The sequence below is a fragment of the Lagenorhynchus albirostris genome, chromosome 2 (genome assembly GCF_949774975.1).
Source record: "Lagenorhynchus albirostris chromosome 2, mLagAlb1.1, whole genome shotgun sequence".
Taxonomy (NCBI): Eukaryota; Metazoa; Chordata; class Mammalia; order Artiodactyla; family Delphinidae; genus Lagenorhynchus; species Lagenorhynchus albirostris.
In genome coordinates, this window is record NC_083096.1 from 18,018,565 (window position 1) to 18,032,633 (window position 14,069).

Consider the following 14,069-nt stretch of genomic DNA (forward strand, 5'->3'; position numbering starts at 1 on the left):
AAAAATCCATGCTTTGGTAATTCAGGTTATAAACCTTGATTTAACTGACCTTGGAGATTTACAGGGAATGAGACAGATTGGCCTGAAATTATAATATGGCCTTAGAAAACATGTGATATACTGATTTTTAAGAGTCTACTTCTCTGATGACAGAAGAAACTTGTCAGATCTGCCCACGGGCTATGCCTACAGTCACCTAGGAATCCTATGCAGCAGTTTGATACCTGGATAGCTCTTCCACTGGCAGATATAAATGCTTCTACCGTAGTTGTGTAGTCTCCTCCCGCAAATTTCTCCTTTTCAGTCTTTCTTCCCTTTACAACAGGAATTGCCAGGAGTTCTTCATATACCTTAGCGTATAAGTCAAGTATCTGCAAAACCTGTAACGTTTTAAATGAAAAGTGTTCAAATTTATGGTATATTTATTGATGACAGATCTATAAAAACTGTACTATTTAAAACTAATTGTGGGGCTTCCCTGGTGGCACAGTGGTTGAGACTCCACCTGCCAGTGCAGGGGACACTGGTTCGAGCCCTGGTCCGGGAAGATCCCACGTGCGAGAGAGAAACTAAGCCCATGCGCCACAACTACTGAGCCTGCGCTCTAGAGCCTGCAAGCCACAACTACTGAGCCCACATGTCGCAACTACTGAAGCACACGCCTAGAGCTCATGCTCCGCAATAAGAGAAGCCACTGCAATGAGAAGCCTGCGCACTGCAATGAAGAGTAGCCCCCGCTCGCCGCAACTAGAGAAAGCCCACGCAGCAACAACAAAGACCCAACGCAGACAAAAATAAAATAAATGTATTAAAAAAGAAAAGAAAAGAAAAGAAAACTAATTGTGGTGGGAAAAGCACTTCAAACAATAAAAATCTTTTTTTATGGCAAGGTCAAAGCAGCCAGTGTGAATTTATTAAAATATTCAACAAAGCAGTATGCAAAGTAAGTGGAATAATTTTTTAAAATATAAATAACTTTAGAATATAAGAGAAAATAAATGTTTATGAAAGATACACAGTAACCAGGGTAAAAATCTCCTGAAGAATCATTAATTTCACCCATGGGATTATAATTTCTTCTACACATTGAAGTCCAAAACTATTTTCATCTGAAAATTTAAAACGGCACATTTTCTAATAAAATTTCAGTAAGCAGTTTCTTAAGTCCACGTACATTTGAATTAACTTGTTTTTTCTTTTAACAGATACATAAATTTTAAGGAACAAAATAATTTATACCAGGAAATTATCTTTTAATGTCATTTTGAGATCAGACCAAATTTCAACTTAGTTATTTACTGAATGATTACTATGTAAATAGATAGCACTGCATTATTTACAGCTGCAGGGGGGAAAAAAGCACAGCCTGGACAAAGAATTAGAACATAATTAATATGGAAGACAACTGTTATACCTCTTCTGCTGCCTCTTCAAATGTAGCAAATGCACTGTGCCCCTCCTGCCAAAGGAATTCACGAGTACGTAGGAAAGGCTGAGGATGCTTGAACTCCCAACGCTGGAAGAGGCAAGAACACAATTTAATCTTTAGAGAGAGCTTTTCAATTTTTGGTAACAACTTTATACGGTAAGTAATCAGAAATCATAATTGTAATCCAAAATACTTCAAAAATGCTTCCATACTCCCAATCCTTTGAATATAAAAACAAGAAAAAAAAATGTGTGTGTCTGTGTGTGTGTGTGTGTGTGTGTTTAAATGAATAAGAAGAATAATGAAAGAATGTAAGAAGGGGTGTGCACCTACCACCACATTGCACCACTGATTGAGCCTGATGGGCAGGTCTCTGTGGGACTGCACCCATTTCGCGTATGCAGGATACATTACTGAAAAGACACAGGAAAATACAGGCAGTTAGTCACTAAAGGTTTTATTCCCCTTTGAAGGCTGGTTAGTGTTAAACAGGAAACATAATAGGAATTAAAATGCTGTGCTTGTTCAGGTAAGTGAACGGTATTGTATTCCATCAAACGAATTAGTCAAGGGAATAAGTCCACCTAAAACTGACCATATTTTATTTTCTTCACAATGAGATTTACATTTAATTTTATAGCTTTTCGGCTGTTTTACTTCTAAAAACACTAAGTGAACATCTTATAGTATATACTGTGTTCTATGTTACGTTCTTTCCTTTCATTATCCTGTTCAATCCTCACATTCAACCCATGAAATGGATATCATAATCTCAACGTGGAAGCTGAGCTTAGAGAAGTTAAATCACTTGCTGAATCCAGCACAGTTACCCATTAGAAATAGAATTTAGGTTAAATCTATCTGATGCATCTACCCAGGGTCTGAAACCTCTTGCCATCAACTGCTAATTTAAGTGAAGGTGCCTTTCTTATCATAGCCCATTCAGGATTATCTATAATTAGTAAAACAAAATATAACTTTGCCAATTTGGTATGTGAAAAAAAGCTGGTATCATAATTTTAATAATACATCATTATATACTATTATACAAGAGTATCGCTAAAAGTATCAAATAAAAAGCAAACAATCCTTAACTCTAAAGATAGATAATCCCTTTGGAGACAGTGACAAGCCCAAAGACTCAAAATTTCCAAGTGGTACTCCCATTTATTATGTGCAATTTTAGGAAAATCATTTAACCCTTCAGAGATCTGTTTTTTAACCTGCAAAATGGAAATAACAATAGCTGTCCCTACTTTCCTAACTACACTACTGTTAGAATAATACAAGGTGTAAATGAAATCACTTACTAACCTATAAAAACCCTATATAAATGCAAATGTAATATTAAAATGACTAATTTGAAGAAAATAAGGCAGTAAACATTAGTGTTTGCAATTTTATAATCAATTCCAAGAATAAAAACTATTCTAAGAATAAAACTTCTTGGAAAGCTCTGAAAAATTAGAGCATGAAATTAAAAATGATTTAAAAGTGCTTTAAAAAAAATCTTTATCCTAATGATAAACAGCTCCACAATGAATAAAATTCTATGCCACTTAAGTCTGCATTTATCTTCATCAACATTCATTAAACTTGATATCATCAATAAGCATTATAAATATCACAAAATAAAAGGTGAGACTCAACTCTAGAAGCTGTCTCTAATGTTCAATGAGCTTTTCTCCTGTGTTCCAAGGCCCATCCTCACCTGTTTCACTGGTAGGACGAACAGCAATTGGTTCTGCCAACTCTGTCTTGCCAGATCTTGTCACCCAAGCAACCTAGTAAGATGAAATCATTTTTCATACATTTTTTAAACAGCACTTTAGAGGAAGAGCACAGTTATAGTCAAAACTCTATTTCAAGTTTTGCTATATCAATTAAGGCAAGTTAAAGTAACTGCTTCTGTTCACTGTGAGAAAAGGTAGATACTTACTGTCTTTATAATGTTTACTGAAAAGTAAAAGCCAGTTAATTAGTGAATGTAACAAAAAGAATCATGACTTGCCCTGATGAAAGAAATCTAATTTTTTTTAAATAGCTTTACATTTCTCTAAGTTGGCTGCAGTAACTTGCCTTTTAAATTACTATTCAAGTATGAACTGAAAATATACTTCTGAGTTCATGACAGAAAACTGCAAAAAATAAATAAAGCAGGCTAACTTACCTCAGGGGCAAAGTCAGCAACATGAGTCTTCTCTTTCTCTAATGCACCTTGAGACACAAACATGGGGAAATAGCAGTTTTCAACACCAAGTTTCTTGATCTCAGCATCAAAAAAGTCCTTGATGGATTCCCAAATGGAATATGCCCAGGGACGAAGGATATAGCAGCCACTTACATCATAGTATTCAATCATTTCTGACTTTGTGATGACCTTTTTAAAAGAAAAATATAGTCTATGAAGCCTAAATTGAACCAAAATTATAGTATAAGTGCCAAGAGTATGATAGCCAAGCTTCAAGTCTGGAGGCTTCCCCTGTTGGTGCATCCTCTTAATGTGCGTGTAAAATGGATCATTCTAGACTGAGAAACACCAGGGCTCTGAATTCTTAAGACAACTTGAATTCTAACCTTGCTTCTGCTGTTTTACTATTTTGTGACTTAGGACTAATCCCTTTACCTCACCAAAAAAACAAAACAAAATAAAAAATCAAATAATGACTATCTCACAGGGCTACTTCTCAATTCAATACTTTCTGTGACATTGCTTTGAAAACTGACATGTTACATGACTATGCTATGTATTTTAAAGGCAATATGCATTATTACTTTGTGTCTGGATTTTAGAATCTAAATATAAAGTAGCCTTTGAGAAATTTAAAACATAAAAATCAACAGAACCCATACTCACTTGAGAATACCAATCTGCAAGATTTTCTTCTTTTTTTGCCTCAAGACCCAACCTGCAGATATAAAAAATACAAATCTCTTCATCCAGCAATTGCTTTGTGGCTGAATGGAAATAAACCTCTAAACCTCAAAAGAGCTTGGTTTTCCTTCAGTCTGAGTTATTTCTATATTTACATCTCTTCTATATTCATTCCCATGATGTTTTTAACCTAGAAAACAGTTCAATCATCTCTTAAAAGATTGTGTGATGCTATCCATCAAAAGCTAGGAAAACTAATAAGCGTAACAAAAGCTATGACTTTAATGCAGACATTCCTTTTACAAAGTTCTTTATAAGGAAATGTATTTGTAGCAAAGACAGAGCCTATTCACATAGTGTTCTCACTAAAAAATAAAAAGAATCTTTTGCCAGTTTCAATCCAGATAAAAATATAGTAAGATCAGTGTCTCATTAAAAGTAATATGTAAAAAGTAGTAAAGACAATGGCTATATATATACATGTGTCAATACATAAGTGTGTATATATATATATATATATATATATCCTTACATGTAAGTTTTTTTCTATAAGTTTTTCCTTTAACCACAGTAAATAAAAGTTGCAGAGACAGACGCTTCCAAAATAAATTAGATCTGCAATAAAAAACTATTCTAGAGATATGGGAACATATGTATATGTATAACTGATTCACTTTGTTATAAAGCAGAAACTAACACACCATTGTAAAGCAATTATACTCCAATAAAGATGTTAAAAAAAAAGTTTGAAGTCATTAATGATGGTGATTGTGCAATAAACTCTAAGAAATAAAAAAAAAACTATTCTAGACAATAATCTTTTTAATGAAACATCAACCATTATTCAGGAAACTGTGGTCTTATGATCCACATAGAAAAATCTACCCGTTAGTTATGTTTTATAAAAGGTACATCTTTTTAGAGTTTACAAACAAGGCTTTATTGGCTTAAAATCTTAATGTATTTATGTTTGAATTCTCTGTTGTTTCACTTTGATACATCCCAACAAAATGCCTACATGAAATCTGGCCGTTTCACAAGCAGTCAGAAGGTAAAAAATGAGAAGTTCTATTCTCACTTCTACTATTCTATAATGCTGATCACCCAGTCAATGGGCAAGAAAATAACTGTTGTATTCTCTTGTTTGAGGAGACACTGTGTGTATACTGTGAGTGATGAGAGGCAGAATTTGAAATTCAGCTAAACAAATCTAACACCAAAGTATCTCTAAATAGTAGCTGCTAACAACAGCCTAACTTAGGTTCAGCTTAGAGTGAACCTCACATAAAGTTCACTCTAATTTTGGGATGTGGATAATGGGGGAATCATATTGTTCATATGGATTAGAAGATATTGAAACACCATCTATTCCACAGTGCTGTCTTTAAACCAGCTTTGTTTTATATTTAACCAATTTTAAAAGCCTATTGAGAACAAAGTTCTCGTTTAGTCCCCACAAAAGATTTTCATTTGAAAAATCTGCTAAAGTGCAAAACAACGTGTACAGCTAAGCTAACAATTGTGTTACAAGGGAGAAAGAAAAGGAAAAAAAAATATATATATATATACACACACATATATATTTGTTTTTACTTGTGTAAGCAAATGAAAATCTCTCAGTGCATAGGGAAGAAACTAGTAACAGTGGTTACCAATTCATTATGGTGGTAGGAGGAACTGGGAAGATGGGAAAGAAGCATAGGAGTGAGACTGCACTGAACTCTTTATATTCTAAGATTCTTGAACCAAGCAAACGAATGTGTTACCTATTTAAATAAACAGAAAATGAACAAAAACTATCTGCTGACATTATACCTTTAGCATTCTCCAATTTAATGTGATAGTCAAACTACCCAAAATTTGTTTTTTTAAAAAAATAATTAAAAGTTCACTTCATCCAAAACTTTGCTTCACTTCCAATGAAGTTTCCACGTTTTATTACCTGGTCTGCTTCTTAGGCCCTTGTCCTTCCCCTGGTCCACTTGATGACAGCCCACTTCCTTGGTTTTTAGAAGAGTCTTTCTTTTGGCCATCGTTTTGTTTCTGAGTTTTATTCTGCTTTTCAGATTTATTTTCTTTTTCTTTCTTTTTCTTATCTTTTTCCTCAGCCCCATTGGCAGAGACAGGCTTATAATCTACTCCCGTCAGAGACTTGTACTGTGCCTTCAGCTGAAGGAGTTCTTGTACAGCTGTATCTACTTGATCCTTTAATAAAAGAGGAAACAGAGAAGAGAGCATTTAATTCAAATCACTGGCTAAGCACCAATGTCCAACGCTTTATAAGCAGATTTGAAAACACAAAGGCAGAGGGTATGGGGTAGGGGTGGAGAATGTTAAATACACACTCCTGAAAATGAATAAAAGAGCATGAGAAACAGAACTGGAAAATACTGACTAAAAAACTGTACTATAACTGCACTGTTCAAAGAATAGCCACTGGCCACATGTGGCCTATTAAATTTAAATTAAAGTAAATAAAACTTAACATTCAGTTCCTCAGTCACGGAGCCGCCATTTCAAGGGCTCAACAGCCCTTGCGGCTAGTAACTACTGTACTGGACAGAACTGTTAGAGAACATTTCCATCATCTCAGAAAGTCCTATTAGAAAGCACTAGGATATAATATGTATTCTACTGTAATTTGAGTCATTAAATTATATAAGTTGAACATTGCAGAGTTATAAAAAATGACAGTAATCAAGTTTCTATATTATTGGTTAAACTTCAAAACCTATAACGACTTACTGTTTTCCACTCACCTGAATCGGTACCAACAAATCCTCCTCCTATAAAGATAACACAACTAGCGCACACTATACTAGAGCTCAAGATAAAACTTGCCATTTGAGACTGACAGAGCTTTAGAAGAATGAGTCAAACAAAGAGTACGCATCGAGGGCCTACAATATGCCAGGCACTGATATGGTCTAGGTCCCTATTCTCAAGGATCTTACAGACGAGAGACAAACAGACAACTTAACAATTAAACTAGCTGTTAAACGATTTAAGTGTTATGTCAGAGAAAGGCAGTGTCACATGAGAATGACCAGGCCACTCTAGCTGGGATGGGGGATGGGGGATGGGGGTTAGGATCAACAAACACTTCTCTAAAAGGCAAGATGAAAGAGTTGAGAACCGACATCATGAGTAGAAGTTAGCCAGATCTGACGGGACACAAAGGGTTCCAGGCAAAGAAAACGGCCTGTCGTGTAAGAAACAAAAACACACAAACGTTAATACCACACTAACCTTAGAAGCTTTTTCAGCTTTAAGTTTTCGAACTACTTCTCCTTGAGTAGCTACTTTGTCAAAAAGTGATTTGGCTTCTGGTGTTTCTGGACCACGAGGCTCAGAGCTTCTGGATGGACTTGAATCTGAACTTTGTGATGATGGGGGCTGACCAGGAACGTACTCCTTCCCAGTTTTTTCTTTATACTGAGCTTTCAGGGACAGTAAACATTCTACAGCTTCATTTACTTTAGCCTGAGATAAAAGAGAAAAATAAAAAAAGTATTTAACGCTTTCTGAAATTTCTGAAAATTTCAATGATTATTAAAAATCATTAATTACCACCAAAATATCCCTGTAAATAATCATCATGGAGAAACCCAAGCACAAAGGAGCTAAATCATCATCCTAAAATAGCAAATGAAAGCTAAAGAAAAGTTCAAAATATAAAGATCATAAATCTATATACAAATCATAAAAGTAAACATAAATGCACATACACATATAATACTGTGACTTTACACTTTACATATGTAAACAGACAAATTATAGAACACCCCAGCAAACTGTCCGTTTCCAAGCCCTGGGACGGTAAGCAGTGGAGCCAGAATTTACAAAATCAGAATTTGCCTGTATGAATCCTTATTTTCTTCAGCCTATTAAACAGACACTAAATACAGCACTGGAAAAAAAAAACCCCACAGTATGGACTCAACTAAAGAATAGCTACATCACTCTTAAAAATTTACAGTGAAATGAGAAGGTATGTTGAGGTTTTAATTAGACATTCAGCTATATATATCAGCCTCTGATACTTCAACAGAATTATGATGAAAAAGAATGAAATACTCAGCCCAACTGAGACACTTGTGACTTCAGCAGAGAAGGACAGGCAAAGGGCCCACGCTGGACACCTTACCTGAATGGTGATACCATCTAACCACAAACTACACTATATACTATATACTATACCACTGGAAAGTCAGGGCATCAATCAAAACAGAGAAAAAGTGCCTCCCAATTACCTTATCCAAGTTTTATGGCTACGTTCTAACAGTGCTCCAAATAGCTAAGAGGAACCCAACACAAGCAGAAAGAATACTAAAATGGGGGTCAAAGGAACACAGGAAGAACCGGTATACCTTCAAAGAATTTGCATGTACAAAATAGCAACTGACATTTGCTTGTCTAATGCTTTATGATACAGCTTTGCTGCCTGTTAGCGTCTACCACACTAGGCATCACAGAGGAAGTAAAGGTAAGAGGAGAAATTGCAAAGAGAAATGAGTAGGTTGTCTGATTTGAACTCCTGACCTGTCTCTTGTTTATATTCTGTCTTTAGAACTGAATGTTTCCACAACAAAATCCTAAGAAAAAGAACATAGTCAATCAGACACACAAGAATCAAGAAACTTCCATCAGCTAAAAGAAAGAAAATGGCATCCAATATTTAAGGGACTTTCCTGTAACCATTTCTACAAAAAGAGGTCTATTTGAAAGAAGTTCCATTTTATACTATAAGCAGGTATTGACTAGAGTTTGAAGTCAGATGGCACACATTTCACAAAGGAAAAACCCTTGTGTGGCAAGATTACAATTTGAAATATTATAAAGGAGAAAATTAATATGGACAAACCACTTCATTACTGAATGAAATATTCTAAAAGTGGAGTAAAATTATATATGTCTATATCCTCTCCAACTAAATTATTATTAAATTATTCAGGCTATTTTTCGAAACAGTGAAATCATACTACTTGCTATGCAGTCTCATCTGATGATTTAGAAGGTACCTAAAGATTCTTGAAAGAATTATCAATATAAAACATAATTACTATCATTTTATGGCCTATTTACTCTGTGCCAGATACTATGCTAAGTGCTTTACATAGACCATCTTATTCAATTCTCAAAACAACCCTGATCCCTTTTATAGAAGAAAAGCTTAGAAAGATTAAGTACCTTATCCAAAGTTATACAGTAAGTGGTAGAGTGAGAATTTTAATCTACGGTTTATTCTAGAGTCTTTCATCTTGAACACAATAGTATGCACCGCATTACAGAAGGTATGAGACAATGATCTAAATTTCAACGTTCATTTTAATCCTACTAACTAACAGGCCATGAACACTGCTTTTTCAAAAGAGGTCTTTGATTCTCACTTGAATACGTCTCATAGAATGAGAAAAAAATAATTTCTTTTAATATTCTAGTTTTCTGGATCAAAAGACATTTACAAAGAGAAATTGGATAGTACTACTCAGTAGTACAAGATTACACAACAGCAGAATGTTAAAAAACACTTGTTAATAGATCTTAAGTCTTTAATGGACAAAGGCTATTTTAAACTCACCTAACATGTGCCAACACAGACAAGAAAAAAGTTTTCAATAAGTAATTGTTGATGTGGATGAATGAGAATGCAAACAGCCTACAAAAATACTTCAGTAAAGGTTTAAGATGGGAATTTGAGGAAGTAAAAATGACGTTGAAAGAATGATTTAAAACATGACTGAAAATGTAGAAAATGGATGAGAACACACCTGGTTGGAATGCATGAAAAGTACACAAACTGTTTTTGCGGCAGCCACTAGATGGAAACACTTCCCCATGGGGAAAGGTGGCAACTTTAATACAAAGAAAAACCTAGAACTTAACCAATTCAAAATAGTAAGAACAGAACCTTTCAAAATGGCCTCAGCACCTCAACGATCAGTGAAAAAAGCTTTAAAAAATACTTCTTTCAAACTGTATTTTTTTCCCAACTCTATTCACAGTCACCCACCTTTGCTCCTCACTAACACAGCTGAGGGAATTACACCTCCACACATTAATGACGACTCCCCAGAGCAAAGATTCTCACTTCGCTGGGGGGTGGGGGGGCGGAGGTTGGTGGTGAATGGTAATCAGAAGAGGGAGTCTTTCAAATGTGGGAGAGGGAGTGTGAAGCTTGTATCATATTAAAAAGTCTGCTTGGGGGCTTCCCTGGTGGCGCAGTGGTTGAGAGTCCGCCTGCCGATGCAGGGGATGCGGGTTCGTGCTCTGGTCCGGGAAGATCCCACATGCCACGGAGTGGCTGGGCCCGTGAGCCATGGCTCCTGAGCCTGTGTGTCCGGAGCCTGTGCTCCGCAGCGGGAGAGGCCACAACAGTTAGAGGCCCGTGTACCGCCAAAAAAAAAAAAAGTCTGCTTGGAGATTTAGCAAACTTAAAGTTTGAAGGTTTTCAAAGAAACGCATTTTTTCTCTAAATCAATGGATCAGAAATCTATGTTTAGCTTAAGCCTGTAAGAAACAGCCGGTTTAGTGAACCTGGATCCCAGGAACCAATACAGCACAGGAAAGGGCCCAGACTCCTCAGTCAACCTGGATTAGAACACCTGTTTTGCCATTTCTCACCTGGTTCACTTACCTACATCACAATGTATCTGCTACTTTTCTGACACAAATAAATCAATACAAACTCCTCTGATTTTCCTAGAAGATCCTTCAGCTGAAGTAAGTCTTGTGAAATGTCTTGTTTCACAAGATGGTTGGATTTATACTTGCTTAGAGCAAATTTAAGTTTGCATTAAGTACCACATACAAATATAGCAGAAACCCACTAACACAAATTCTAAACAAGAAGCTCAAAACCATCAAGGGAAAGACGGGTTTGTTTCTTCTCATTTTCTCCGCCTACGACATTTATTTTTTTGGCCTGAGAATTCTTAAGGCTATTTGGGGTGGGTGTGAGGAGTAGTGGTTTTCCAGAACAGCCTGTTTAATGGACAAAGGGGTATAACAATGTGTTTCCTTTCTTGATAAACTGTGATTTGGGTTTTAAAACCAAAAACATTGGTGTAAAATACAAAAGAGCAAAGGTTGGTGAAACATTTAAGATGAATTACTGGGGGCATGAAATGCAAGGTGCTGTGAATTAAAATGCTGCAGGCGCAGAAGTAAAAGGTGACCAGCACCCCCTCGACACAGACGAGGTTTGACAAGACGAAACAATTGTGGATTATTATTTTGATTCAACGTAGTCATCATCTGATTTTGCTGCCATTCATTACTTCAATTTTTTAAATCCTTAACTATAAAGGTTCTGAAAAGTCTTTCCACTAAGGGAAAGACTTTTCAATAATAAAGGGCCCAGGCCAGACAGTAAATATATTAGGCTTTGCAAGTCTGTTGCAACTACTCAGCTCTGGAATTACAGGGCTAAAACGGCCATGGACAATATGTAAACTAGTAAGTGTGGTTGTGTTCCAGTAACATTTTACTTATGGAACACAGGTGCAGGCCACAGTTTGCCAAGCCCTGTCCTGGAGTCTGAAGTGTCATAGTATTCCATAAAACCTTTGATTTACCATTTTCTGACTCCCATTTCAAGAAATACTACAAATTCATGTTCAAAACACTTCACTCAAAAAAAAAAACACAACACTCAAATTTCAAATCAGAGGAATCTGTTCAAAATCAAAACTTTATTTTTTGGAACTGTAACTTTAAAACTTTCAAAGTTAATACTTAAAATGTGAAAAGTGGCCTTAACTATTAAAGTAACTCAGCAGTAAGAGTTATTAAATAGTTGGTGTGTTCTTGGATTTCCACCTCACACTTTGCTTGATCCCCACTTTAATGCAACAATCTACTGGGCAGGAGGAAAAGGAAAGGGGAGCAGAAAATGGACTTGAAGGGGCACTGAGGGTGAACTTGAAGGTTTTTATTCTTTGCCCACATTATGCTTATATTCTGCCTTCATGCTTAAAAGTTCGTGCACGGAATCACCGATCTGATCCTGAAAAAGAAAAGGGGGTGGGGGGGAACGAATAGAGGAAGAAAAGTCTCGTTGAAACCTGTAACTATAAAACCTCAGCCAACCACTTTCCTTACTTTAGTGGTAGTAACATGACGTAGGAAATGGAATGATAAAGTGGCTTAGAGAAATTATTAATGTTAAAACAAGCACAGACTTGCTTAATAAATAACAAACTAGTAAAACCATGACTCTCTGGTGCTTAGAATGTCTCTAACTGGAAATAACTTGGGAATGAGTCAAAATTGGAATCCACGCTTTGCAAACTTCAGGAAGTTACTTTTACATTCATATTCACTTCAGAAAGTAGTTTCTCATTGGCTACTAAAACCAACAAATAAAAAAAGGAGTATTATTTGAATATTATTGTATGTGGTGTTGTGAGGATTAAATGCAAAAATAGTAATGTATAGTGAACAGTGCCAGATATAGTCTACATAACACTTCCATTCAGAGTAACTGTGTTGGTTCTCTAGGAAAAAAGAGCAATTTACTACTGTTAGCATTTAGAGAAAGAAAAAAAATATATATATATAAGTAATATTTTGAAACACAGATATGGTACATTGTAGGCTTTCAATAAATGTAGGTTAAACTACACTGAAGTCAGATTCATTTCAGTACCACATTTATCATTATCAAAAAGCACCTAGTGGGGCTTCCCTGGTGGCGCAGTGGTTGGGAGTCCGCCTGCCGATGCGGGGGGCGCGGGTTCGCTCCCCGGTCCGGGAGGATCCCACGTGCCGCGGAGCGGCTGGGCCCGTGGGCCGTGGCCGCTGGGCCTGCGCGTCCGGAGCCTGTGCCCCGCAACGGGAGAGGCCGCAGCGGTGAGAGGCCCACGTACCGCAAAAAAAAAAAAAAAAAAAAAAAAAAAAAGCACCTAGTTAAAGTACCTGCCCAGTTTACAAAGAAATTTAGAGTTTTTTACCCACAGGCTGATTTTCATAACTTCAGCAGTGCTATTTTATGAATGTAATCCATTAACCCAACAGGATGGGAAATAAGAGTTGGCTGTTGCTCTGAGTATAATGGTTGCCGTTGTTACTACCCCACACATAAGTAGCTGACCAAGAATCAGCACAGAATATCACATACTCTACTCAGAATGAAGGAATTTAAAGAGCAAAGCCCTTCCCCTCAAATTATATCTAGAAAAGGGTCCATAGTTAGTGTATGACATATACAGAGAGTACAAAATGCCCCTAACTTCACCACAGGATAGGAAATATCAAGGGTTTATATGCCGAACCCATACACCTACCAGCCTTTACTCCTTGAAGCAAAGCTGTTTTAGAGCATCACAGCTATGCAGGACTTCAACAGGCTCGTTAAAGAGAAAGGAGAAGAGATTTCTCACACTTCACAATGAAGAGACAGAAAAATAATAACTTCTGGAGCAAAACCCAAGATCTCCCCAAAGCGTTTGCTCTCCTCAGCAGAGGTCAAATGTCCATGAATGAAAGTATCTTAGGGGACAGGGTCAGATGCAGAAAAACTTGTTAATGAGGTGAGGAATTTACAACCTCAAGTTACTTAATCACTCTCCAACCAAAGCCCAGGATGTTGACCAGACCACAGATCCCCAGGAACATTTTAGAACAGATCTCCTCCAGTCACATAAGTCAAGCCCAGTGGTTCATCACACCTCTCTGTGTTCATGCCACAGCCCAGATTCTACAGTTTTTGGTAGCTTATCCAGTTACAGCACTACTAGTTTGATCATGTTTTAGAACTATGCT

The 14,069-nt window shown here is 36.5% G+C and overlaps 1 protein-coding gene across 1 annotated transcript in view; it reads right to left on the minus strand.

Annotated features, from left to right (window-relative positions):
- The window catches only part of EPRS1 (glutamyl-prolyl-tRNA synthetase 1), a 68,671-nt gene that overhangs the window by 13,460 nt on the left and 41,142 nt on the right, over window positions 1-14,069 (minus strand). The window contains exons 19-26 of the mRNA XM_060127178.1: window positions 7,554-7,787; window positions 6,247-6,509; window positions 4,287-4,338; window positions 3,600-3,809; window positions 3,141-3,213; window positions 1,763-1,842; window positions 1,415-1,516; window positions 225-380 (exon numbers count right to left, since the gene is read on the minus strand). Of these exons, the coding sequence (XP_059983161.1) occupies window positions 225-380; window positions 1,415-1,516; window positions 1,763-1,842; window positions 3,141-3,213; window positions 3,600-3,809; window positions 4,287-4,338; window positions 6,247-6,509; window positions 7,554-7,787 (1,170 nt within the window). The remainder of the gene's footprint in view (window positions 1-224; window positions 381-1,414; window positions 1,517-1,762; window positions 1,843-3,140; window positions 3,214-3,599; window positions 3,810-4,286; window positions 4,339-6,246; window positions 6,510-7,553; window positions 7,788-14,069) is intronic.